The 27,956-nt window shown below is 46.9% G+C and overlaps 1 protein-coding gene across 1 annotated transcript; it reads left to right on the forward strand.

The window, feature by feature from the left end:
• Positions 1–27,956, forward strand: LOC109556258 (protein FAM151A). Its single transcript, XM_019957399.2, has 8 exons — positions 1–118; positions 2,284–2,577; positions 21,306–21,458; positions 22,426–22,585; positions 24,604–24,828; positions 25,708–25,847; positions 26,719–26,862; positions 27,254–27,956. Exons 1-8 carry the CDS (start codon positions 1–3, stop codon positions 27,925–27,927), a joined length of 1,908 nt encoding a protein of 635 aa, XP_019812958.2. The 3' UTR covers positions 27,928–27,956.

Raw genomic sequence — 27,956 nt, forward strand, 5'->3', positions numbered from 1 at the left:
ATGGCCAACAAGAAGGGGTGCTGGAAGTGGGCTATTGTCGGCGGTGTCAGTGCGGCTGTGGTATTCGCCTTCGCGATGGTCCTGGGCTTCTCGCTGCAGAAGAACACCACCTTGCCAGGTAGGAGCACCCAGTCATGCCATCTGCTTGGCTTCCTCCATCCCTCACTCTTTGCCCCCATAAGGTTCTGTTCCCATCGACAGACCTGATGGCCTCCGCTCTCCTCCCTGTTGTTGTTCAGTTGCTAAGTCGTGTCCAGCTCTTTGTGACCCCATGGACTGTAGCACGCCAGGCTTTCCTGTCCTTCACCACCACCATGTCCATTGAGTCGGTAATGCCATCCAACCGTCTCATCCTCTGTTGCCCCCTTCTCTTCCTGCCCTCAACCTTTCCCAGCATCAGAGTCTTTTCTAGTGAGTCGGCTCTTCTCATCAGGTGGCCAAAATATTGGCGTTTCAGCTTCAGCATCAGTCCTTCCAATGAGTATTCAAGGTTGGTTTCCTTCAGGATTGACTTATCCTCCATCCACAGCTCTACTTGCCCCACCAAGATTTGATCTCCAATAAACAGTCTCGTTAGCTTTGTTTCCCTTCCTCTTTACCAGGCTTCAGCTATCCTTCCATGCTCCTGGATGAACACTTATTATTGGAGGGCCATGCAGGCATCACACTCAGTGGACTGAGCTGAACTTACCCTCACACCCCTGCACCCTCTCCTGCTGAAGGGCCTTCCATCCACATGGGGACCTCCTTCTGTCTCATGCCTGTATCTTCAGTCCTGTGCCTCGAGGCTTCTTCCTTCCCATCCTCTATCTCCATTCCCTGCTCACCCTAACCTCTCAGCTCCCCCTCTCCTGCTGCACCCCTGCCTCAGCCCACCCCTTCCCACACAATCTCAGCCACCAGCCTGCTCTCGCCAATCCATGCTCGCCCTGCCACTAAGGAGCACTTTCTAAACACAAACTTGTTTGCTATCTCCAGCACATACCCCATTTTTTTTTTTTTTTTGCCGGCGCCCAGGGAATACCAGACCACCTTACCTGCCTCCTGAGAAATCTGTATGCAGGTCAAGTAGCAACAGTTAGAACTGGACATGGAAAAACAAATAGACTGGTTCCAAATTGGAAAAAGATTACATCAAGGCTGTATGTTGTCACTGTGCTTATTTAACTTATATGCAGAGTACATCTTGTGAAATGCCAGGCTGGATGAAGCACAAGCTGGAATCAAGATTGCTGGGAGAAATATCAATAACCTCAGACACACAGATGACACCATCCTTATAGCAGAAAGCAAAGAACTAAGGAGCCTCTTGGTGAAAGTGAAAGAGGAGAGTGAAAAAGTTGGCTTAAAACTCAACATTCAGAAAACTAAGATCATGGCATCTGGTCCCATCACTTCATGGCAAATAGATGGGGAAACAGTGGAAACAGTGGCTGACTTTATTTTTGGTGGCTCCAAAATCACTGCAGATGGTGACTGCAGTCATAAAACTAAAAAATGCTTGCTCCTTGGATGAAAAGCTATGACCAACCTAGACAGCATATTAAAAAGCAGAGACATTACTTTGCCAACAAAGGTCCACCTAGTCAATGCTATGGTTTTTCCAGTAGTCATGTATGGATGTGAGAGTTAGACCATAAAGAAAGCTGAGTGCAGAAGAATTGATGCTTTTGAACTGTGGTGTTGGAGAAGATTCTTGAGAGTCCCTTGGACTGCAAGGAGATCAAACCAATCAATCCTAAAACTCCAATACTTTGGCCACCTGATGTGAAGAACTGACTCATTTGAAAAGACCCTGATGCTGGGAAAGATTGAAGGCAGGAGGAGAAGGGGACGACAGAGGATGAGATGGTTGGATGGCATCACCGACTCAATGGACATGAGTTTGAGCAAGTTCCAGGAGTTGGTGATGGACAAGGAAGCCTAGCATGCTGCAGTCCATGGGGTCTCAAAGAGTCAGACACGTCTGAGTGACTGACTGAACTGAGGGTCATTTACAGCTGGATCACAGGCCTCTTTTCCAATCTTGTCCTATCTCATTTCTCTGTATCTGTACCAGAGCAATGGCCATTCTTTTATGCAACCACACATTTCCTATGACCATACCTTTGCTTATACTTTTCCTCTCTGTCTGGAATAACCTAGTCCCCTCTTTTGGTTAAATTTACACACCCATCCTTCTAGGTCTCCCTCAAATATTCCCTTATCAGTGAACTTTCCAATGTCCCCAGGCTGGCCCAGAGCATCCTTGTGCTCAGGACCCCACATGTTTCTCTCTCACAGCACTGACGACTCTGGGGTCCACTGTCTATGCTAGACGGCAGGCTGGACATGGCCCCAGGGCCCAGAGAGGGTTAGTAGGATGTACAGACAAGAGCCTTGGGCTTGGGCAAGAACTGATGCTAACGGCCTCCTTGGCCTTGATTCCAGGCTGTGAACAGGATGGGACCTGCCGCTCTGACGCAGACATGCTGGACTACCTGCTAAGCTTGGGTCAGATCAGCCAAAGGGATGGCCTGCTGGTCACCTGGTACCACCGTGCCAACAGTAAGGAGCAGATGAAGGCTGCCCTCAGCAGTAAGTCCAGTTGCCAGGATGGGGCAGGCTGGGGCAGAGGCGGAGAAGATGGAGGGAGGGTGGAGGCGAGGCTCACAGCATTACCTGTGAGGTAGCATTAGGATGGGTATGGCCGCGTTCTTGCCATCATCCACTTGAGAAAGTGAGGCCTCACTGGTTATGTGACTGGCTCAGGTTGTAGGGCGATGTCTGGGTCCAAGGTCACATCCTGCTCTCCCTCCCAGGCCTTGCCAGGAGACAACTTGCCTGCTAAGGAGGCCTTTGCTCTCAAATCTGAGGAACCAGAAGATGTGTTTGAATTCTAGCCCTACCAAAACGAGTGTAAAAGTCTGAGCGAATTATCTTAATATAACTCCTGAGCCTCCGATCCACAATGATGATGGCAACCAGTCAGCCACACCCCCTGTGGGGACACACACACTCAGTTACACTGGGGCTCCTGGTACCAAAAGCTGCCTGTTTTGTGGGTGCCATCCCTCAGAAGAAAAATGGGGGCTCAGAAAAGTTAAGTGACTTAACCGAAATTCACAGTAAGGTCACAATGTTTGAAAGTGGCTAAGCCAACATTGTGGGTTTCCATAGTGGTTTGGTGGTAAAGAATCCACCTGCCAATGCAAGAGATGCAGGTTTGATCCCTTGGTTGGGAAGATCCCCTGGACAAGGAAATGGCAAGCTACTCCAGTATTTTTGCCTGGGAAATCCCATAGACAGAAGAGCCTGGTGGGCTACAGCCCATGGAGTATCAAGAGTCAGATACGACTTAGTGACTAAACAATGACAACAAGCCAGCATCAGAAACCCCATACTCTGAATCACTGCATCATGCCTGGCCCAGTTCAGCAGGGGAGACCAGTTTTTCAGCACTGTGGGAAAGCTCGTTAAATCATGTTCACGAACGTGCTTGTTAATTCTAAAGCAGTGACTATTTGAGATGGAAAGAAGGGTCCCCAGTTTGAGCATGCTTCAGAAGAGAGTTTCAGATTCAGTGGCTCTGGGGTGGGGCCTGAGAATTTGCATGGCGCAGATGTTGCTGACCCCAAGATCACACCTTGAGAACCACTGCTCTACTTTTAGAAAAGTGAGATCCTGAATGGGAGAGGGTCTTGTCCATGGTCACACAGTAGGTCTGAAGCAGAATAAGACCCAGGCTCAAGGCCTCTGACTCTTACCTCCTTCAGAGTCACCAAGGCCTGGGAGTAAGTGACTGGGGAAGGATTGCTGAATGAATGAATGAGTCCTTAGAAAGACCTCCTGGAGGAGGCAGGCTTGGTGATCAGCAAAGGGGAGGGCATCGCAGGCTGGGTGGAGCCAGTTTGCTGCTGCTTCAGGATTGGGAGGCCAATGGTCAGATTTCAGTGATAAGGCGGAGAGAGAATTCCCTGGCAAGAGGGAGAACTCTTATCTGGGAGATAAGGCCTGAGGGAAGGCAAAGAGGCTCTGCCAGCCTCAGGCTCATCTCAGGTAAGTCCTGGCGCAGCAGATAGGATCAGGCCCCACCAAGTTGTGACCTTGGCCAAGAAGAAAGCTAAGGGCCCCAACCAAGCAGTGCCCAACAGCATGGAGCATGCTGAGGCACCTGTCAGTATAGCCACAGGGGTGGGAAGGACCCAAGGCCCAGTTTCCCCGCTGCAGGTCCTGCTAGGTCCCCAGGGTAGGTCTATGGGAGGAGGGTGGCTCCACAGCTGGGGTAGGGATCCTGAGGGGAAGCAATGGTAGGCCAGAGTTAGACTGGTGAAGTCACACCGGACATCTACGTGGATGGGAGGGGCCAGAGCAAAGGCTTGGGAGGCAGACAGAAGTGGGCTCAAATTCTACATTTCACCATTTACCAAAGGAGTGGTTTGGGACAAGTGACTTCACCCATCTGCAGCTCAGTTTTTCCTCTGCCAAATGTGGACTGGTAGGATGAAAGCAGGGCACTTTTGGTCATGAAAGAGGTCATTATTAGTAATTATGCTGAAGCAAATGGGGACATGTGATCACCCTAGCTGAGTGAGTTAATTGTCAAGTAAAAAAGATGCACAACTTGACAGCTGCAAGTGTTCGAGTCCTATTTTGGTCACCACAACTGTTAACTAAAAAGATGCACAATTTAAGAGTTATGAGTTACGTTTTATCTGGAGCAAAATCAGGACTGCAGCCTGGGAGGCATCACCTCATATAGCTCTGAGAGACTGCTCCAAAGAAGTAGTGGGGGAAGGTCAACATAAAAGATTTTGGTGAAGGGGAAGTTGAATGCAACCAAATGCTTACTTTACAAGAGGTTTTCTCCTAGTCATGAGGATCTGATGTCATCATGAAGGGATTTAGTGCTTTTGTAGATATGAGGAGATGAAAGGAAAAATACCCACCTACCTAAAGACCTGTCAAACCAGGCTCCCGGAGCACAGAGTAGCTCACTCCACCCTGAACTCCCTCAGCGGGTGTTGAAGGGTCAACCAGCTGCAGCAGCACCGGATTCAATCTCCACAGAAGCAGAGGGCAAGTGCCCTTGCTGTTCAGTCAGCGTCAAAGCTCTTGGCAAGTGCCGATTTAGAGTTGACAGTGCCCCCTTGTGGTCATAAACCAACCATACTTGGTGGTGGTTTCCTCTCCAAGCCTTGAGACCCCACGGACTGTAGCCTGCTAGGCTCCTCTCCTCTGTCCATGGGATTCTCTAGGCAAGAATACTGGAGCGGGTTGCCATTTCCTTCTCCAGGTGATCTTCCCGACCCAGGGATTGAACCCAGATCTCCTGCATTGCAGGCAGATTCTTTACTGACTGAGGAAACTTGGGAAGGCATTTCATGACCATTTTGGCCTGTACTGCTGCTGCTGCTACTGCTGCTAAGTCGCTTCAGTCGTGTCCGACTCTGTGTGACCCCAGAGATGGCAGCCCACCAGGCTCCCCCATCCCTGGGATTCTCCAGGCAAGAACACTGGAGTGTGTTGCTAGGAAGGCCCATTCCCGATTCTGAAGGTTTTTGTTGATAGGCCACTCAATGAGCTATTATTGGACTAGGTCCTAATAGTCAAAGATCTCTGGACATCTATCTTCTAGTTTTGGTACAAAAAAGTAAGATTCCCTCTCGTTGCATCTTCCTATATCTAGAGTTACACTATTATAATCATTGATCACATATCAAGCTACACATTTGATCAACTGTTTCAAGTTTAGTCAACATTACTTTCGTTGGAGGCTCAGTCATACACTTGGTAATACAAGAAACAATAATCTTGTAAAACAGGCAAAATGCAAATAATACAACTAACAACATTAGCAGAATTATAATTAAATATTTCAGCCATGAGCCTCTTGCACCAAACCAGTTTTTTTTTTCCAAACCAGTTTTTTAAAAGATTATCAAGAATAGGGAATGAATCACTTAAGGCAGAAATCTGATTCTTCTTGTGGTTCATCAAAGGTGTGACATTAAAGGATTCATCAGGTATGAAAACACAGCATTCAGTTTGAATTATGGCACAGGTACCTCCCTGAAATGCTGCAACGATGTCAACAGCCGAGGGTTTTGTAGTACCACCTTTCTCATCATTGAGACCTCAGAGTTCAATAGGCTAATAATCTGGTTACTATCATTTGAAGTTTGTTGAGTGAAAGTTGTTAAGGCTTCAATATGGTCAATTACACCCTCCAATCCCATTGAAGTCATGAAAAATAGCTGCTAAATGATCATACCAGTAGAATACAGATGTCTTGACTTATTGAGCTTGCATCAATGTTAGATTGGCTTGAGCTACCTCTAATTTGTTATGTATATATCCTTGAGTTCATGGTAATCCCAGGCTACACCTTCCTATCCATTCCAGATGCCAAAGCCATTAATTAAAACCCCAAATCCACCAAGTCCCATATCAGTCACTCTCTCTAAGGGTAATAGTAGGCATAATTCATAAAGCACCCAGCCTAGTTTCATAATATTACTAGGTTGATTATCCTTAGAGGAGCTTTTAAACTTAAGTGACCATAGCTTGGTGTTAACCATATAGATCCATCCCATAATTGTGCAAGTTTTCCTTTTAGTAGACAAGAGGTTACAATTTTTGATTGAGACTTAGCTTGCCATTCTAATTGGAGTTTGAGTGACCCTAAGAGAAAACTTAAATCTATGGCCAGGGTCAGAGCAAGTATTATTAACTGGCCAGGTGAGAGGATCCCATACAGTAATATCATGAATAGATAGAACAGGACTAAATTATTTTCTAAAATAAATTTGCTAGGGGGTATCCAGTCAGAGCCCTGAAGGGGAAAAATCCACCAAGGTAATCCAGAAGTATTAGACACAGGTAACTGGCCACAAACCCAACAGTTGGATTGAGTTTTAAACTAGCATAGAATCATGTCCATGATAGAAAACATTTGATTTATAGGCAAAGGTCCAAGAAGTCAAGAAAACATTATAACTGATCATATGAATCAGGTCCAGCATCTTGAGCAAGCTGTCTGCTTCTAGTGTCATTTTCTTTTCATCCTAGGGTACTGCAGCTTCCTCTGATAAAAAACGTCCTTCCATCCACGCAGGAGACAGTTCCTTAAACTATGTCTTTTTCTGGTCTTGGTCACAGTCATGAGGTATCTGATCTTCATTCAAAGATAGATTACTGAGATAAGCTTCAGAAACTAATTTAGAGTGTCCTTTAAAAATTCAGTTAAATTTTACATTAATACAGCATAATAGCAAAGAACTACCAGGAAATAAGTCTTAGTAGATACAGACCTCCATTAACAAACTGGAATCTAACAATCATTGAAACATCTTTTTCTCCCTAAATTTACCCTTGTTTTTACCAAATATAACCGAATTAAGACTAGTTTGTTTGTGAAATAGGTGTTCAGTTCAGTTCAATTCAGTTGCTGAGTCGTGTCCGACTCTTCGCAACCCCATCAACTGCAGCACGCCAGGCCTCCCTGTCCATCACCAACTCCTGGAGGCCACCCAAACCCATGTCCATTGAGTCGATGATGCCATCCAATCATCTCATCCTCTGTCGTCCCCTTCTCCTCCTGCCCTCAATCTTTCCCAGCATCCGGGTCTTTTCCAATGAGTCAGTTCTTCACATCAGGTGGCCAAAGTACTGGAGTTTCAGCTTCAACATCAGTCCCTCCGATGAACACCCAGGACTGATCTCCTTTAGGATGGACTGGTTGGATCTCCTTGCAGTCCAAGGGACTTTCAAGAGTCTTCTCCAACACCACAGTTCAAAAGCATCAATTCTTTGGTGCTCAACTTTCTTTATAGTCCAACTCTCACACCCATACATGACCACTGGAAAAACCATAGCCTTGACTAGATGGACCTTTGTTGGCAAAGTAATGTCTCTGCTTTTCCATATGCTATCTAGGTCGGTCATAACTTTCCTTCCAAGGAGCAAGCGTCTTTTAATTGCATTGCTGCAATCACTATCTGCAGTGATTTTGGAATCCAGAGAAATAATGTCAGCCACTGTTTCCACTGTTTACCCATCTATCTGCCATGAAGTGATGGGACTGGATGCCATGATCTTAGTTTTCTGAATGTTGAGCTTTAAGCCAACTTTTTCACTCTCCTCTTTTACTTTCATCAAGAGGCTCTTGAGTTCCTCTTCACTTTCTGCCATAAGGGTGGTGTCATCTGCATATCTGAGGTTATTGATATTTCTCCTGGCAATCTTGATTCCAGCTTGTGCTTGTTCCAGCCCAGTGTTTCTCATGATGTACTCTGCATAGAAGTTAAATAAGCAGGGTAACAATATACAGCCTTGACGAACTCCTTTTCCTATTTGGAACCAGTCTGTTGTTCCATGTCCAGTTCTGTTGTTTCCTGACCTGGCATATAGGTTTCTTAAAAGGCAGGTCAGGTGGTCTGGCATGCCCATCTCTTTCAGAAGTATCCACAGTTTATTGTGATCTACATAGTCAAAGGCTTTGGCATAGTCAATAAAGCAGAAATAGATGTTTTTCTGGAACTCTCTTGCTTTTTTGATGATCCAGCGGATGTTGGCAATTTGATCTCTGGTTCCTCTGCCTTTTCTAAAACCATCTTGAACATCTGGAAGTTCACAGTTCACGTGTTGCTGAAGCCTGGAGTGGTGTCAATAAATTTGGCCTGATGATTTATGTAAGCATAGTTGATCATAGGCTTTTTTTTTCTTTGCCAAAGCTTTTATAGCATCTCAGACTGAACTTTTAAAATAAAACCTTTCAGAGCTAAGAAAGTCACACCAAAGGCTGATCACAGATTTCACCTTTCACCTAACAGGTCTAGGTGGATTCCGCCCTTCTCAAGGTCTCCAAAATTCCTTGAGATTTCTGTAGCTGTTATCGATATAACTTTCCTAGCTTATCTGATAAAGTTACTAGAAGCAGAGTTTCCAGTTTCTGGAGGGGTCAGATAGAGAGAAAAGATAAATGTTTCAATTTGTTTCTAAAGTATAATTTTAGCAAATTATTGTCATAATTAATTTGAGGGGAAGGTTTTTCTTGCACCTGGAAAACACAGATTCAAACCAGTAATTTTTCATACAGAAGCCACAAAAGTTATTAGCATGTTCGCCAGTTCATTCAGTCCTTTCGTTAACCTTTGTGAAGTCACCAGGTTTTCCATTAGAATCCTTTCATTATTTACCCAGTTCAGAAACTTATATTTATCCAAAAGTCCTTTTTATAAATCTTCTTGAGGAGGAAGCATTTTTGCGAAACTTGGTTAAGTGCTGTGACAACACTTTAAGATAGTAGCTAGAATTATGACTGATAGCATTTACCAAGATATATCAGAACTTTAGGAACTCCATATAGTTTCTAATATATCTAAATTAGTAACATTTACCATACAATATAACCCGAGATTTATTACTCACTTAGCAATACTTCCCATGTGATTCTGTATTCAATATGAATCTAGGATAACATTTGGGATGTTTCAGGGGCCCTCTTAGCTAGAAGCCGAAAGTGCTTCATTTGAATTATTTAGGAAGTTTTGTCGGAGAAGGCAATGGCACCCCACTCCAGTACTCTTGCCTGGAAAATCCCATGGATGGAAGAGCCTGGTGGGCTACACAGTCCATGGGGTCTCTAAGAGTCGGACACGACTGAGCGACTTCACTTTCATTTTTCACTCTCATGCATTGGAGAAGGAAATGGCAACCCACTCCAGTGTTCTTGCCTGGAGAATCCCAGGGATGGGGGAGCCTGGTGGGCTGCCGTCTATGGGGTTGCGCAGAGTCGGACACGACTGAATAGACTTAGCAGCAGGAAGTTTTGTCAACAAATATCAAAAAGGCTTAGAACATTCAGTCAGGTAGGATTATAGGTCACTGTGAAACAGTAATTATTCTACAATGAAGGATTTCAGAACAGACCATTTAAGAGATAAAGAAACTTAAATCTATTACCAAGGCAGTTCAACATCTGAAGATAGAGAAAAGCCAAATTTAAGCTTTTGTACCAGCTTACTTTTAACTTCATTTAAACATAAACTTAATTAAATTTATTTTAAACTTAGTCCTAACCACCCACAAAATTCTTTTCTCGGGGTCTGCTTTCCACAAATCTTCTTATCACTTTCTGTACCCAATACTTTGTTCTCCCATCCTGAAACAGCCACCTGTGAGTCAGACCTACTTGCTTTTCCCTTCATAAAATGCAATTCCATTCCTCGCATCTTCTTTGCTGAAAACACACATCCTACTTTCCTTAAGCAACCAAAAACTGACCTTTATATTAGCATTCTGTAGATTGGTGAGCATAAATACCAGTGATTATTTCCAAAAACCTTTTCTTTCTTAGAGAGAACATTTTAGGAAGGTACCAAACATTATTCATTAATAGTCCCAAATCTCTTTAGTTTTTCTGTAGGGGAAAATTAGTGTTCAGTGATAAATGCTTCAAAATCTTATTTTATTTGGAAATGACCTAGCTACTCAATAGACTCCCATTACTTAGTTTAGTATAGCCCTTAGAATTTCTTTTTTTTTCCCCCTGAAAAGTGCTTGCTTTTTATTTATTTTTTATATGATATTATACATGTTTTAATGCCATTCTCCCAAATCATCCCACCCTCTCCCTCTCCCACAGAGTCCAAAAGACTGTTCTATACATCAGTGTCTCTTTTGCTGTCTCACATACAGGGTTATCGTTACCATCTTTCTAAATGCCATATATATGCATTAGTATACTGTATTGGTGTTTTTCTTTCTGGCTTACTTCACTCTGTATAATAGGCTCCAGTTTCATCCACCTCATTAGAACTGATTCAAATGTATTCTTTTTAATGGCTGAGTAACACCCCATTGTGTATATGTACCACAGCTTTCTTATCCATTCATCTGCTGATGGACATCTAGGTTGCTTCCATGTCCTGGCTATTATAAACAGTGCTGTGATGAACATTGGGGTACATGTGTCTCTTTCAATTCTGGTTTCCTTGGTGTGTATGCCCAGCAGTGGGATTGCTGGGTCATATAGCAGTTCTATTTCCAGTTTTTTAAGGAATCTCCACACTGTTCTCCATAGTTAGCCCTTAGAATTTCAAGTTACCCCAATCTACAGAGTATTTTAGACAGACATTCCTAAAGCATAATTATTCTTAATAGAGTTTATCTAAAAGTTCACCTGATTTATATTTTTTAGAAGTTTTTTTACTTGAGGAATTTCCTTGCTGACAAAATTGTAACAGATATACTATTTAACTTACATTAAACCTAGACACAATGAAAATACTCTGCTTAATGTTACTGTTAGTGACTCTTAGACATGTATATATTAGTTAGATTAATAAACAAACATTAATGCCAGGTATTTAATACTCGATATGCCAGCAAATTTGGAAAACTCAGCAGTGGCCACAGGACTGGAAAAGGTCAGTTTTCATTCCAATCCCAAAGAAAGACAATGTCAAACAATGTTCAAACTACCGCACAATTGCACTCATCTCACATGCTAGCAAAATAATGCTCAAAAGACTCCAAGCCAGGCTTCAATAATATGTGAACCATGAACTTCCAGATGTTCAAGTTGGATTTAGAAAAGGCAGAGGAACCAGAGATCAAATTGCCAACATCCATTGGATCATTGAAAAAAGCAAGAGACTTCCAGAAAAATATTTACTTCTGCTTTATTGACTACACCAAAGCCTTTGACTGTGTGAATCACAATAAACTGGAAAATTCTTAAAGAGATGAGAATACCAGACCACCTGACCTGCCTCCTGAGAAATCTGTATGCAAGTCAAGAAGCAACAGTTAGAACTGTACATGGAACAACAGACTGGTTCCAAATTGGAAAAGGAGTACGTCAAGGCTGTATGTTGTTACCCTGCTTATTCAACTTATTTGCAGAGTACATCTTGTGAAATGCCAGGCTGGATGAAGCGCAGGCTGGAATCAAGATTTCTGGGAGGAATATCAATAACCTCAGATATGCAGATAACATCACCCTTATGGAAGAAAGTAAAGAACTAAAGAGCCTCTTGATGAAAGTAAAAGAGGAGAGTGAAAAAGTTGGCTTAAAGTTCAACATTCAGAAAACTAAGATCATGGCATCTGGTCCCATCACTTCATGGAAAATAGATGGCAAAACAATGGAAACAGTGGCCGACTTTATTTTTGGGCTCCAAAATCACTGCAGACAGTGACTGCAGCCATGAAATTAAAAGACGCTTGCTCCTTGGAAGAAAAGCTATGACTAACCTAGACAGCATATTAAAAAGCAGAGACATTACTTTGTCAGCAAAGGTCCATCTAGTCAAAACTATGTTTTTTCCAATAGTCATGTATAGATACGACAGTTAGACTATAAAGAAAGCTGAGTGCCAAAGAATTGATGCTTTTGAACTGTGGTGTTGGAGAAGACTCTTGAGAGTCCCTTGGACTACAAGGAGATCCAACTAGTCAATCCTAAAGGAAATCAGTCCTGAATATTCACTGGAAGGACTGATGCTGAAGCTGAAACTCCAGTACTTTGGCCACCTGATGTGAAGAACTGATTCATTGAAAAAGACCCTGATGCTGGGAAAGATTGAAGGCGAGAGGAGAAGGGGATGACAGAGGATGAGATGGTTGGATAGCATCACCAACTCAATGGACATGAGTTTGAGTAAGTTCCAGGAGTTAGTGATGGACAGGGAAGCCTGGCGTGCTGCAGTCCCTGGGGTCAAAAAGACTGAGCGACTGAACTGAACTGTACTGATTTAATACTGAATATTTCCCAGTTCATGTGAACTTGAAATTCTTTTAGGTTGATTTATCTCTTATTTAGAATTGCTTGATTTGTAAGCGCTTACTTTTTTTTAAGTTATGACAAAGCTAGACAGTGTATTGAAAAGCAGAGACACTACTCTGCTCTTAAAGGTTCTTACAGTCAAGGCTGTGGTCTTCCAGTGATCACATACACTTGTGAGAGCTGGACCATGAAGAAGGCAGAGTGACAAAGAATTGATGCCTTCAGACTGTGGTGCTGGAAAAGACTCCTGAGAGTCCCTTGGAGAGTCTCCTTGGACAGCAAGGAGATCAAACCAGTCAATCTTAAGGGAAATCAACCCTGAATACTCATTGGACCATGGGGTCACAAAGACTCGGACATGACTGAGGGGCTGAACAACAAAAATGGTTTTTCCAGTAGTCATGTATGGATGTGAGAGTGGGATCATAAAGAAGGTCGAGCGCCAAAGAATTGATGCTTTTGAACTGTGGTGTTGGAGAAGACTCTTGAGAGTCCCTTGGACTGCAAGGAGATCAAGCCAGTCAATCCTAAAGGAAATCAATCCTGAATATTCATTGGAAGGACTGATGCTGAAGCTCCAAAACTTTGGCTACCTGATGTGAAGAGCCAATTCATTAGAAAAGACCCTGATGCTAGGAAAGATTGGAGGCAGGAAGAGAAGGGGACGACAGAGGACAAGATGGTTGGATGGCATCACTGACTCAATGGACATGTTTGAGCAAGCTTCGGGAGATGAAGGACAGGGAAGCCTGGCATGCTGCAGTCCATGGGATTGCAAAGAGTCAGACACCAATGAACAACTGAACAATAACGGGTAAGTTATCTAGAAAACTCTGGTCTCAAGGCATAGGAGGAGTTATTTCTCAGGGCAAGAATTCTTAAAGAGATTTTTTTTTTAAGCTTTCTCTGGAGTCTAAAGAATTGTGACCACACTGTCAAAAATCGTCTTTATTTTTCTGTGATCATAGTTTTATAGCCAGAATTTAGACCTGATAGTGCTCAAATTATATGCAGAGTACATCATGAGAAACGCTGGGCTGGAACAAGCACAAGCTGGAATCAAGATTGCTGGGAGAAATAGCAATAACCTCACATATGCAGATGATACCACCCTTATGGCAGAAGTGAAGAGGAACTCAAAAGCCTCTTGATGAAAGTGAAAGAGGAGAGTGAAAAAGTTGGCTTAAAGCTCAACATTCAGAAAACGAAGATCATGGCATCCAGTCCCACCACTTCATGGGAAATAGATGGGGAAACAGTGGAAACAGTGTCAGACTTTATTTTTCTGGGCTCCAAAATCACTGCAGATGGTGATTGCAGGCATGAAATTAAAAGACGCTTACTCCTTGGAAGGAAAGTTATGACCAACCTAGATAGCATATTGAAAAGCAGAGACATTACTTTGATAACAAAGGTCCATCTAATCAAGGCTATGGTTTTTCCAGTGGTCATGTATGGATGTGAGAGTTGGATTGTGAAGAAAGCTGAGCACCGAAGAATTGATGCTTTTGAACTGTGGTGTTGGAGAAGACTCTTGAGAGTCCCTTGGACTGCAAGGAGATCCAACCAGTCCATTCTGAAGGAGATCAGTCCTGGGTGTTCATTGGAAGGACTGATGTTGAAGCTGAAACTCCAGTACTTTGGCCACCTCATGCAAAGAGTTGACTCATTGGAAAAGGCCCTGATGCTGGGAGGGACTGGGGGCAGGAGGAGAAGGGGAGGACAGAGGATGAGATGGCTGGATGGCATCACTGACTCGATGGACATGAGTTTGGGTAAACTCTGGGAGTTGGTGATGGACAGGGAGGCCTGGCGTGCTGTGATTCATGGGGTCGCAAAGAGTCGGATACGACTGAGCGACTGGACTGAACTGAGTGCTCAAATTGGCCCTGATAACAAGGGCAGATTGGTCCCAACAAGGTTTGTTCTTCTGGGGAAGTGGGGGTCTTAGTTTGCTTAGCCCCAGGCTGTTGATTATAGGAGAAAAGTCCTGGACATAAGGGAACTTCAGTCCATTTCCCTATCCTGTGTCAATAAAGATCTGATATTTTTAGGTCACTTTTCTTGTCATTGGATCATAGCTATAGGTTGACCAGTCATTTGAAACTTTTTTCCAAGGGGTTCCCAGGTGGAGTGTAGAACCTTAGAGGAAGCACTTCCCATACAAGCTCAAGCAGTTGGTACCAGATGCCTGCATGCTCAAACCAAACCAGAACCTCACCAGCCAGGAGTCACACTCCAAATAAAATAACAAGGCAAAAGGATGCCCAGAAATCAAAAGCCAAGTGGTAAGAGTGCTCCCAAAAGATGGCAAAGTGGTTGCCCAAAAATCAAAAGTCAAATGGCATAAATGCCAAATGTGACTTCCCAGTCCCACTAGACCTGTGACCTGGCAGAGTCAGTGCTAGCAGCCTTTTTTGGTTCTGATATAGTTTCAAGCAATTTCTTCTTGGTTTCCTGCAAAGAAGTTACTCTATAGTTTCCTTTCTTATACACTTCTAGATACCAAGCAAAGTAGTATGGCCGGCCTTTTCTAATCATGGGCACAAAAATGCCAATTTCGGAATATCAAAAGAGCCCCAGTTTGGCCATTTTAGGTTGAGAACTCTTTTAGTATAATTTCCCCAATTAACGAGGTCCTTGCAAATACCAGCTCCATACGCATTGGACATGAATCTGGCTGGAATGTTAGTCAGAGGTTGGCCTTCTGACACCCCTCTGTTTCTGCGTTTGAGATTCTGTTTTCCACTTTAAGCTGAATTTTTCAGGGATAAAAATCACTGGTGAAATTGTGTGGCAGGCCTATGAGCTGAACTCCTCCAGGAGTCACCTCAGACTCGTTTTAGCTCCTCTCATGTGCCTTAGATTCTGCCTCCAGCACTCTAAGATGGCTGCTCAGGTCACTGAATGGCCAGTTCTTAGGTGCGACCCCCAGACGAGCAAGTATTTTAATTAATAGGTGAGTTTCCCTATGGGACCACTGTACTTTTCGAAGACTAGACCTTCACCACTCCCATAAATCTCTCAGTTACCTGAGAAAACCATAGCTGGCCAGTAGAAGCCTTGTCCCTTTTCTTCAGAGCAAAGCTCTCATACATTCTCACTTTTACCCGTACAAAGCCTATAAAGGCAGTCTAACTGAGGGAAAGTGTCAGATCAGCCTCTTACCTAACCACTCAACCAAGACTGCTCAGTTCCCTACAACAGAACAACCTCGGCATCTTTCAGCTGAGCCCTGCGTATTCCTCAAGTTTTTTTCAATCCATGCCCTCTGCCCAGGGCCTTTTCACTGGATGGGTATTCTCTGGCATCTTTCAGCAAGTCTCCCACCCAGTATCTTTCTACTGCATGGAAATTTCTTAGTATTTTTCAACAGAGCCCAAGTCAGTGTCTAGATCATGAGTGGGTATACCCTGGATATTTCACCCGGGCCCTCTCCAGTATCTTTCCAGCTGGAAGTGGGCAGGTAACCTGCTCCACAACCAAATAAAACTCAGAATCTCAACCAATAGGGAGATTCGAAAACCAGGAGAGGCTTACCCAAATTCATCTGCACTCCCCGAGGAAGCAGATGGGCTCAAAGGGCCACTCCTGGTACCAAGGCTCCGGTTTCTCGTGGAGTTCAAGCGAGGAGGAACATCCACTCTGGGTCCTTAGTTGGTGGTCATCAGATCAGATCAGATCAGATCAGTCGCTCAGTCGTGTCCGACTCTTTGCAACCCCATGAATCGCAGCATGCCAGGCCTCCTTGTCCATCACCAACTCCCAGAGTTCACTCAGACTCACGTCCATCGAGTCAGTGATGCCATCCAGCCAGCTCATCCTCTGTCGTCCCCTTCTCCTCCTGCCCCCAATCCCTCCCAGCATCAGAGCCTTTTCCAATGAGTCAGCTCTTCGCATGAGGTGGCCAAAGTACTGGAGTTTCAGCTTTAGCATCATTCCTTCCAAAGAAATCCCAGGGCTGATCTCCTTCAGAATGGACTGGTTGGATCTCCTTGTAGTCCAAGGGACTCTCAAGAGTCTTCTCCAACACCACAGTTCAAAAGCATCAATTCTTCAGCACTCAGCCTTCTTCACAGTCCAACTCTCACATCCATACATGACCACTGGAAAAACCATAGCCTTGACTAGACGAACCTTTATTGGCAAAGTAATATCTCTGCTTTTGAATATGCTATCTAGGTTGGTCATAACTTTCCTCCCAAGGAGTAAGCGTCTTTTAATTTCATGGCTGCAGTCACCATCTGTAGTGATTTTGGAGCCCAAAAAAATAAAGTCTGACACTGTTTCCACTGTTTCCCCAACTATTTCCCATGAAGTGATGGGACCAGGTGCCATGATCTTCGTTTTCTGAATGTTGAGCTTTAAGCCAACTTTTCACTCTCCACTTTCACTTTCATCAAGAGGCTTTTTAGTTCCTCTTCACTTTCTGCCATAAGGGTGGTGTCATCTGCATATCTGAGGTTATTGATATTTCTCCCAGCAATCTTGATTCCAGCTTGTGTTTCTTCCAGTCCAGCATTTCTCATGATGTACTCTGCATATAAGTTAAATAAACAGGGTGACAACATACAGCCTTGACGAACTCCTTTTCCTATTTGGAACCAGTCTGTTGTTCCATGTCCAGTTCTAACTGTCTACTAAAAAAGATGCACTACTTGAGAGTTGCGAGTTGTTTTATTTGGGGCAAAATGACGACCCCACCCCAGAAAGCAGCACCTCAGATAGCTCTGAGAGACTGCTCCAAAGAGGTAGTGGGGGAAGGTCAATATATAAGATTTTGTTGAAGGCGGAGTTCAATGCTATCAAGTGCTTACTTTACAAGAGGTTTTCTCCTAGTCACAAGGATCTGATGTCATCGTGAAGGGATTTAGTGCTTTTCTAGATATGTGAAAGTGTTAGTCACTCAGTCGTGTCTGACTCTTTGCAGCCCCACGGACTGTAGCCCACCAGGCTCCTCTGTCCACGGGATTCTCCAGGCAAGAATACTGGAGTGGGTGGCCATTCCCTTCTCTAGGGGATTTACCCAACCCAGGGATCAAACCCTGGTCTCCTGCATTGCAGGCAGATGCTTTACGATCTGAGCCACCAGGGAAGCATGTCAAATTCCCCTATATGTAAGGATTGGGAACATAAAACCTGTTCCTAAAAATATTTCCCTGATAGCTCAGTTGGTAAAGAATCGCCTGCAATGCGGGAGACCTGGGTTCAATCCCTGGGTTGGGAAGATCCCCTGGAGAAGGGAAAGACTACCCTCTCCAGTATTCTGGCCTGGAGAATTCCATGGACTGTTTAGTCCATGGGGTCGCAAAGAGTCGGACATGACTGGGCGACTTTCACTTCAAAGACTTGTCCCACCAGGTTCCCTGCAGCACAGAGTGCCTCACTCCACGTGAACTCCTTCAGGGGGTGTTGAAGGTCAACAGCGGAGCCGCACACTAGCAGTCTTGGGCTCAGGGTCTGCACGCTCCTCCATGGCACCCCTCTGCCGGATGTGATGTGTAGAGCGCCTGGTGTGGGGGGGAGGGGAGGGAGGGCCTCGGAGCTTCCTGTGGGCTCCCTGTGGAGAGCAGCATTCTTCACCTGACTGTACCTCTGAGGACCAAGGCTCCTACTGTGGAAGCAGGCACCTGCTCCTGTCCTCATCTCCTCTTCCCTCATACCCCACCCCCCGACCCCGCAAACAAGTTGGCTCCCAGATTCAGGATCTGGAAGGCCCCGAACAGGTGTGAATGGCCGTGCAGGAGGAAGCTGGGTCCAGGTGCTGATCACAAGGATGCAGGTTAGGTCCATCCGTCTTTAGTCCCCCTCACTGAGCATTTGCTGGGCCCCTGCTCTGCACCCAGCTTGAGAGGAGGTGTAGAAACGAGTGAGACGCGGTCCTGAGTTCAGGGGCTACCAGCATCTCAAGGGAGGCAGCTGGTGCAGGTCAAGCAAGGCAGCAGCTTCAGAGACTCACCAGGACTGAGACCTGGGTTCCAGCCCTGGGTCCCTCCCAGTGTACCGCCACCTTCCCCAGACCGGACCTGGCCCATTTTAGATGGGGAAGGAGACCTCTCAGCATCCATTCTCTTTAGCTACCCTCTTAGCTGCCCAGCTACCCACCTGGGGCCTGACTTCTCTGGGCCTTGCTGGGCCCCAAACCCCTCTGGATCCCTCTTTCAGCATTCCTCAGTAACCAAGTTAAGACAAGAAAACCATAGAAATAAAAGTTACCTTCATATAGCCCTTCACAGTTTACAACCTGTTTTTGTTTTTAATTTTTATTTTTTAATACAACATAATTTATGTCCACGTGCTGTAGTTAAAGCCCAGAGAGATTCATCCCCATCTTGTCAGTGAGGACACCAAAGATTCCGGAGCACTGGGCCAGAGATATAATATGAGGATGAAATGGGACAGTGCAAAGTGCCTGAAACAGTGCTGGGGACAGCCTGGCACTGAGCTTCCTCTCCCTTCTGGAAATCCAGACACCTAGGCTTAGAGAAATTTGCAAAAATTCTCTGCAACTTTGTGCAAGCTCTTTTACTTTTCTGGACCTGGGATGGTTGAACTTAACTTTTTTCTCTTTTGGCTGCACTGTGAGGCCTGTGGGATCCTAGTTCCTCAACCAGGAACCAAACCTATGCCATCTGCACTGGGAAGACAGAGTCTTAGCCACTGGACCACCAGGGAAGTCCCTGATCTCAGCTTTCTCTATCATTCATTTAGCCAGTCTTGTACCATCCAACAAACACTTCTGAAGCTCCTTTTTTAGGCCTGGTACCATCTTGGCACTGGAAATCCAAGTGATGGGCACCACAGACCTGGAGCCTGCTCCTAGCCCTCAGGCTCAGGAAGGATGGTGCTATATGAGTAGTTACATGGGGGCTGAGCGCTCAAAGGATCAGCTGTCAGCCTGACTTTGACTGTGTGGTTTAGGGATGGCCTCCTTGATATTTTAAGCCAACACCCACAAACGAGCTGGAGGGGGCCTAGTAAAACTGTGGAGGGAAGAGTGTTGCCATGGCAACAGCCAGGTGTAGGAGCCCAGAGATGGGAGACAAGATATCTGAGCTTCGAGGCTCCAAGTGTGGTCTGTGGATCAGCAGTCTGGGCATCACTGGGGAGCTTGGTAGGTGTCTCGGGCCCCACCCCAGATCTACTGAGCAAAACTTGCATTTGAACAGTTCCTGGGTGGTCTGTGTGCACACTGATGTTGGAGAAACAGGAGTGGATGGAAGCTAGATATTGAGGGAGAGAGGGACTCGAGGTGAGATGGCAAAGTTTGCCAGCCCTGGTCCTACAGGACCTCACAGACTCTGCAAGCATTTGGATTGGATTCTCAGGGCTAAGGGAATTTTGATTTTTTAACAGAAGTGACAGGATCAGGTATATGGAACCGTCACTCTAGCAGCTATATGCTAAATGGACTTGGAGGGGAGCAGGGCTGCAAGTATAAAACAGAAGAGACCCCTCTGATGCCAACTGTCTTCGATGGAGCAGGAGCTCATAGCGACCCCACCCACCCTCTACACCACTCATTGATCAGAGAGCCTGGCCTGCTCTTCCCAGTCTGCTTCTCATTCAAAGTCCTTGACTCCCTTCTGGCCTGAACGCTCCCAGCAGGCATCACACAGCCACTGGAGGCGTTAACTGCGTACATTTAAAAGACAAAAATAACAATTCTCAGCACTATATGGGTGCCTGGAGATGGACCAACTTATGTACTTCTGGCAGGAATATGAGTTAGATGAATTTTTCTAACAGTACTTTGATAATGTGGGCTCTAAAAATGACCCCGCAGACTTCCCTGGTGATACAGTGATTAAGAATCTACCTGCCAATGCAGGGGGCATGGGTTCCATCCCCGGTTAGGGACTAAGCTGATGCACCACACCGAGCCTGCGTGCTGGAACAACTGAAGCCCATGCATCTGGAGCCCGTGCTCCACAAGAGAGGCACTGCAGGGTGACGCCCGTGCACAGCAGTGAAGAGTAGCCCCTGCTTTCCACAACTAGAGAAAGCCCGCGCCCAGCAATGAAGATCCAGCGCAACCAAAAATAATTCATTAATTTTTTTAAAAAAGACCCAGCATGGCCCTGACTCAGATTCCTCAAGTCATGGTAAAAAATAACCAGAAAGTCAGAATAAAATATACATCATTATCTGTTAGTAACAAAAATTCAGAGACTGCTGAGTCTTCCTAAAAATTTAGAGTCTCAGGAAAGACAGAGGAGTGGCTGACTGAGACAGGGTGACTGCTCTCAATCAGGGCTTTTGCAGGTTTTTTTCTTTTTTCATGAAAAGATTGTGAAAATGTGTCAAAATTGAAAGAAAAAGATTAAAATTATAAATGCTGAGTGGTCTCAACTGTGGAAAAACTATACATAGATAAAAATGGAAGAAAATACATCAAAAAGTGAACTATGATGGAAATGTGGGTGAATATTTCTCTTTCTGCTTTTCTGTATTTTTCAAATATTCTATAAGTGTGTAATACTTTGATGATGAGAAAAATTGCTTTAAAAAGTTTCTCTGTCCAATGCAACAGGTAATGTCATGGCCCTGGAGGCAGACATCACAATAGAAGGGCTTGGCACAGTCAACGAGACAGGAGTCCCCATCATGGCGCACCCCCCAGCCATCTACAGCGACAACACCCTAGAGCAGTGGCTGGAGGCTGTGCTGGCCTCTTCCCAGAAGGGTAAGGACTTCTCTCAGCCCCTCCCCAGCTGCCCACCCCTCTGGTCCTCAGGCCACATGTGCAGGGGTCCCTCTGCTAGGAGACTAGTCCAATGACTGTCAGGAGTTGCTCTTGCTTTAGCTTTCCAGACCACTCTAGAGGCCTGGGCTCAGGGAAGATGGGTGAAATGAGGGATGAAAAAGTGTAGGATAAGCTGCAAAGGGCCAAACATGAGCATTCAGGCTCTGAATCCATGGAACTGGATACAACATGCTCAAAGCCAATTCCACCTTCCCCTCTCCTGTCTCTTTGCCAGTTACTGTCAGAATCCAGGCATCACCCTAATGCCTCTCCCTCATTCCCTGCATCTACTCAGCTGCTGCATCTGCCAATTCTAACCCTGAAGGCTTCCCCCGACCCAGTCCCACTCACATCATCTTTCTCTTGGACCTCCTTCCTCACTGGCTTCCTGCCTCCAAACTCTATGAAGCCCCTACCTGGGTGAGCTTTCCAAAATGCTAACTGTCATGTCACTCCCTGCTTTAATCCTCCATGGCTCCCTATGTTGTCAACATATTATGATCCCCTTGGCCTGGCTTTCTAAATTCTTCTCTAATTCTTCAGCCTGACTTTGTGCTATTCAGGCTTGGGTGGCTTGGGATCCTCTGAGCCTGCCTGTCCAAGAGTCACAGTCCCTTTTCATCAGATTCTTGACAATACCTACACCTGCCCCAAATCCCAAGCCCTTAGCCATCATCTGCTTCCTCCCCTTGGGGATGAGGGATGGAAGATCACTCCTACATGGGCAAGTCCTTTCTCTCGTTGAAGCCTTCTTCACACCCACCCAGAATTCCGGCCCTGTCTTCCCTCCCACCCCTGACACACACACCACACCTCCTCTCTCTGTCCCAGGAAGTCATATCTTCTGTTTCCTTCTTCCTTGAGCACAAGGGACCAGTTTCCCAAGCCCTTGGCCCTCTCCCCACAGGCATCAAACTAGACTTCAAGAGCATCAAGGCTGTGGGCCCCTCCCTGGACCTCCTTCGGCGGCTGACAGAGGAGGGGAAAGTTCGAAGGCCTGTGTGGATCAATGCTGACATCCAGAGGGGTCCCAATGTGGGCCTCTCAATAGAGGTCAATGCCACACAGTGAGTGTTTGCCTCTCTGCTCCAGCTGTGTCCAGTCTGTTTCCTTCAACATTGGGTACAGCAGGTGCTCAGGGGACCTTTGCTGAGTTTGCCTCCAGCCACACCATGTCGTCTGACCTCTGAGCCTTCACACATGCTGTTCCCTCTGCCTTGAATGCCTTTCCACCATTTCCTGCTAAACCAGCCATTACCTGCCCCAGAAACTTCCCTGACGTCCCAGGCTGCTGAGGACCCTCCCTCACATTTTCTCCCAACAGTCCTGATTTCACTGGGCTCTCACTGGCAGATTATGGATTTGTGCCCTACTGGCACCCCACTCCAGTACTCTTGCCTGGAAAATCCCATGGATGGAGGAGCCTGGTAGGCTGCAGTCCATGGGGTTGCTACGAGTCGGACACGACTGAGCAACTTCACTTTCACTTTGCACTTTCATGCATTGGAGAAGGAAATGGCAATCCACTCCAGTGTTCTTGCCTGGAGAATCCCAGGGATGGGGTAGCCTGGTGGGCTGCCATCTATGGGGTCACACAGAGTCGGACACAACTGAACTGACTTAGCAGCAGCTTAGCAGAGTTTATTCAGAGAAGGCAATGGCACCCCACTCCAGTACTCTTGCCTGGAAAATCCCATGGATGGAGGAGCCTGATGGGCTGCAGTCCATGGGGTCGCTAAGAGTTAGACACGACTGAGCGACTTCACTTTCACTTTCCACTTTCATGCATTGGAGAAGGAAATGGCAACCCACTCCAGTGTTCTTGCCTGGAGAATCCCAGGGATGGGGGAGCCAGCTGGGCTGCCGTCTATGGGGTCGCACAGAGTCGGACACCACTGAAGCGACTTAGCAGCAGTAGCAGCAGAGTGTTTATTCCTGGACAGCAAACAGTGCCAGGGCAACCCTTGACCTCCTAGAAAGCACTAACTAAAGTCTATAAAGCACTAACTCCTTCCCCAGCCTCCCCTCCCACCCCACAAACAACCCCCAGGTCCCAGCACTGCCAACAACAGTAGCACTAGCAGCATGGTGCGCTCAAGTTTACAGAGGGCCGCATAAAAGGAGAGAATATATCTGAGTTCATCTTCCCATAGAAATGCCAGGTTGGGAGCATTTTTTCTTACCATTTTGCAGATAAGAAAGCTGACAATAATTGAGGCTCAGTCTGTTGAATGTTTATTATCTGTCACACACACTGTTTTAAGTAGTTTAGTTGTAGAGTACCATTTAACTCTTAGAATGAGAATGACGTAGGTACTATTATTTTCATTTTAGTAATACAACATATCCTACTGAGGTTAAATTATCTGCCTAAGTCTAATAATTGGCAGAGCAAACATACAAAGCCAGGTCTTTCTGACTCTAACCTCCAGATCTTTACTGTCCATCTCCATTCATCCATCCACCCATCCATCCATCAAACCACCTTTCCAACCAGTCAGCTAACAATCCTTCTACCCAATATTTATCAAGTCTCAAACTGAGGAGCATTTAGTAAGCAGCAGTTTGAAACTGTAGTCAGTGGCCCAAGATAAAAAAAATGATTGATCTTCTTGTAGTGAGGTTACTCAATAATCTGGGGAACGGGAGAGAGTAACATTATTTGCCTATTAACATTTATAAGAGTTCAAAATCTGAATGAAATTTTTGAATAATATCTGAAAGTTCAGAGACTCTCACAGCTGATAGAGCCCAGATCCCACACCTAGGGCTTTGAATTGCATCTCCACATGCACATGAGGATGTTTGAGAAGCCCTGTCCTGCCTGAACGGATGCCATTTTTAAGAATCAAAGAGGTTGGGTGAACTTACCAAGGTCATAAGGTCAGAACTCAAATCCAGGCCTCCCCAGCTCCAAAGTCCATGCTCTACCATGGGACTTTGAGCAACTCGTAAGCCACCCTGTTCTTCAGGACTGTGCTCTAATATCTAGATGCAATAAACCCTGCCTCTTCCTAGCACTCTGATGAGAACCCAGGAGATGAGGAAAGGGCTCTAAAAGACCAGCATCTCTGATTCTCTGCAGGTTCCTGGCCTTGGTCCAGGAGAAGTATCCTGAGGCAACCCTGTCTCCAGGCTGGACCACCTTCTACCTGCCCCTTTTCCCAAATGTGACGTATACACGGGCCATGGTGGAGCAGATGCAGGAGCTGGTGGGAGCAGTGCCCCAGAGGGTGACCTTCCCCGTGCTGGCTGTCATGGCGAGGGCCGCCTGGCCCCACTTCAGCTGGCTGCTGGCCCAGTCTGACAGGTGAGAATGCCCAGGCCCCTGCCACGGCCCCCACTCCCTCCAAACCCACTCCCAGTCCTGATGCCCCAGCAAGATCCCAGATACTGATGGTTAGAAGGGTCTTCATGACCATCTGGCCCAACCTCTGCTGGTGCTCACATCCTCCACAACATCTCTGCTTTCTGCTTGTGCACCTCTGGGACAGGCAGGTCACTATACCTGAAGCAGCCTGTCCATTGGAAAGTGTTGCTTTTTTATTGTTATGATTATTATCTGTTTATTTATTTTGGACCACACTGCACAGCATGCGCGATCTTAGTTCCCCAACCAGGGATAAACAGGCATCCCCTGCAATGGAAGCAGTTTTACCCACTGGACCACCAGGGAAGTTCCAATAAGAGTTTATATTGAGACTCACTTTGCCTCCCACAGCCTCCTCCCCTGGGAACCACCTGTTCCCCGAGGGTGCACAAACTTCACCTAGAGACTCTGCCCCTAACAGCTCTGTGGGGTTGAGGAAGCCCAGCCTCCCCCCGGCTCTGTACTGCCCCCAGCCGCCAAGCACCTTCCTCAGACTTTCCCCACTGGAGGCCACTGCCTTTCCTCTTCATACCTGACCTCTGATCCACCCCCACCACTCCCAGCTCCATGCCCACCTCTTCTGTCTTTCCTTCCTAAGAGAGGACCCACAAATAGACACTCCAAGTGAAGAGGCAACCCAGTCCATCTCTCCTCCTTCTCAGCCTCTGCTCTCAGTTACCCAAGGCCTCTGTGGCTTCTTCTGCCCCCAGGAAGCGGGTAGTGCCCAACACCCCCAGCTCAAGTTAACTTCTGAGCATGGGAGAGGGGCTGAGGGCTGCTGGGCGCAGACAGGCCCTAAGCTGACTCTCTGGACCCCAGGTACACCCTCACGATGTGGCAGTCGGCCTCGGACCCCGTGTCAGTGGATGACCTCCTCTACATCCGGGACAACACCGCCACCCACCAAGTCTACTATGACATCTTTGAGCCTTTCCTGTCACAGTTCAAGCAGCTCGCCAGTAGGGAGGGGTCTGCGGAGGGTGGGAAAAAGTGTATATGTATGCATGCTCAGTTGTGTCTGACTCTTTGTGATCCCATGGACTGTAGGCTCCTCTGGCCATGGGATTTTCCAGGCAAGAATACTGGAGTGGGTTGCCATTTTCTCCTCCAGGGGAAAGAAAAGGTGGTGGAGTGGAGTCTGCTGACAAAAGCACTGAGCTAGGTGGGGCAGAGCATTGGAAAGGGACAATGCTACATGAGATAAGAGGAAGGAATCATTTGAAGCATCCATTATATGCCAGACTCTGGGATGGAACACTAAGCTCCATAGATCCCTAAAGCAGGGATTCCATTTTACAGATAGAGAAACTGAGGTTCAGAGCAGTTATATAATTTATACAAAGTTGTTCAGCTTAAACGTGGCACAGCTCCTACTGGAAACAGCAAATTCCAAACCCCAGATGCTTCTGCTTGCAGTACAGTTCCTCTGAGGGTTGCTCTAGCATTTCAGAGAACGGCTCCTCCACTGTACCTGCTAATCAATGATGCTTGTCCCTTTGTCCAAAGCCCCTGTTCCCTTGACTCCAAACCAAGGAGAGCCTGCAATCAGGCCATCTCAAGGGGACCCATCAGACCCAACATTCCTGCTCTGGGAGCCATCTAGGTGAGGGGGAGGAATACCAGCTTTGGGGCCTGACTGACCTGGCTCCATCAGGCTCCAACCCAGCAACCCTGCCCACTGGCTGTAGGACCTTGGGCAAGTCACCCGTCATCTACACAACAGGGAACTCCAGCTCCCTGGAACTTTGCTGTGAGGCTTAGAGAGGACTCAGGGTGTACAGAAGGCCTCCGTGACTGGTGGCCTCTCCACCTTGGCAATCTGACCCACAGTGAATACCTCACGGAAGCCAAGCTACTACACCGGGGGTAGCCTGATCCCTGCTCTCCAGCACCCTGGGGACGAGGGTCTGAGCGTGGAGTGGCTGGTTCCTGACATCCAGGGCAGTGGAAGCGCAGCAACAGTGCAGCTCCCAGGTAAGGTCTGCCTGCAGCCCCTGTGCTCCTAACTCAACTGCAAGGGTTACCTCGGGGAAGCTACCTCAGGTCTCTGTTACCATAGCAACGCAGCTGCAAGGTGGGGGAGCAGCGTTGTCAAAAGTATGAGGCTCCTGGTATTTGAACTTGTGAGGCTTCAGTCACATGGTGCTGCAAGAGAGGCGGGCACAGGCCTCAGAGCTGAGCTAGCGGCTCATTGGGCCATTCTGATGAGCCCCAGGCACATTCACAAAGCAGCCCTTCCACCTGGAGCCCAGATCCAATCAACAGACCCCATTACCTCCTGCTGTCCCTTTAACTTCAGCAAGGGCCTCTGACACCCCATGATAACCCTAACCCCAGACACTGTTGCCTCCACTACCTCTTCCAGACCGAGAAGGCATGATCCTGCTGGACGTGGGCCTCCAGAAGCCTGCAGCTGGGGACCCCGTGCCCATCGTCCGCACCCCAGATGGCCGTGCCCTGACTCTGGAGTCCTGCCTGCAGCAGCTGGCCATGCACCCCGGACGCTGGGGGATCCACGTGCACATAGCAGAGCCCACCGCCCTGCGGCCATCCCTGGCCACGCTGGCCACCCTCTCTGCCCTTGGCCACCTGTCTAGGCCTGTGTGGGTCGGGGCCACCGTCTCCCACGGGAGTTTCATGGTCCCCGGCTACGTGACTGGCAGGGAGTTGCTTACAGCTGTGGCCGAGGTGTTCCCCCATGTGACAGTGGCACCAGGCTGGCCCGAGGAAGTGCTGGGCAGTGGCTACAGGGAACAGCTGCTCACAGACATGCTGGAGCTCTGCCAGGGCCTCTGGCAACCCGTGTCCTTCCAGCTGCAGGCTGGGCCTCTGGGCCAGAGCCCCGCTGGAGTCGTGGCCTGGCTGCTGAAAGCTTCTCCCCGGGCCACGGTCACGGTGGAACACAGCCCTGGCCGGGGCCTCTATGCGTCTGTGCGGGCAGCGCTGCTGGCAGCCAGGGCCGTGAAGAAGACCCGAGTTTACTACAGGCTACCCCAGAGCTACCGCCAAGACTTGCTGGCGGATGTTGGCACACACTGAGCACCCAGGTGGCCTGGTGGACCCCAGCT

Source organism: Bos indicus, chromosome 3, assembly GCF_029378745.1.
Source record: "Bos indicus isolate NIAB-ARS_2022 breed Sahiwal x Tharparkar chromosome 3, NIAB-ARS_B.indTharparkar_mat_pri_1.0, whole genome shotgun sequence".
Lineage (NCBI taxonomy): Eukaryota > Metazoa > Chordata > Mammalia > Artiodactyla > Bovidae > Bos > Bos indicus.

Bases quoted from the DNA above. Each gene is read 5' to 3' on its own strand.
- LOC109556258 (XM_019957399.2), top strand. From the start codon at position 1: ATGGCCAACAAGAAGGGGTGCTGGAAGTGGGCTATTGTCGGCGGTGTC. The intron at 25,848-26,718 runs GTAGGGAGGGGT...TCTGACCCACAG, and splicing joins ACAGTTCAAGCAGCTCGCCA to TGAATACCTCACGGAAGCCA. The intron at 26,863-27,253 runs GTAAGGTCTGCC...TACCTCTTCCAG, and splicing joins AGCAACAGTGCAGCTCCCAG to ACCGAGAAGGCATGATCCTG.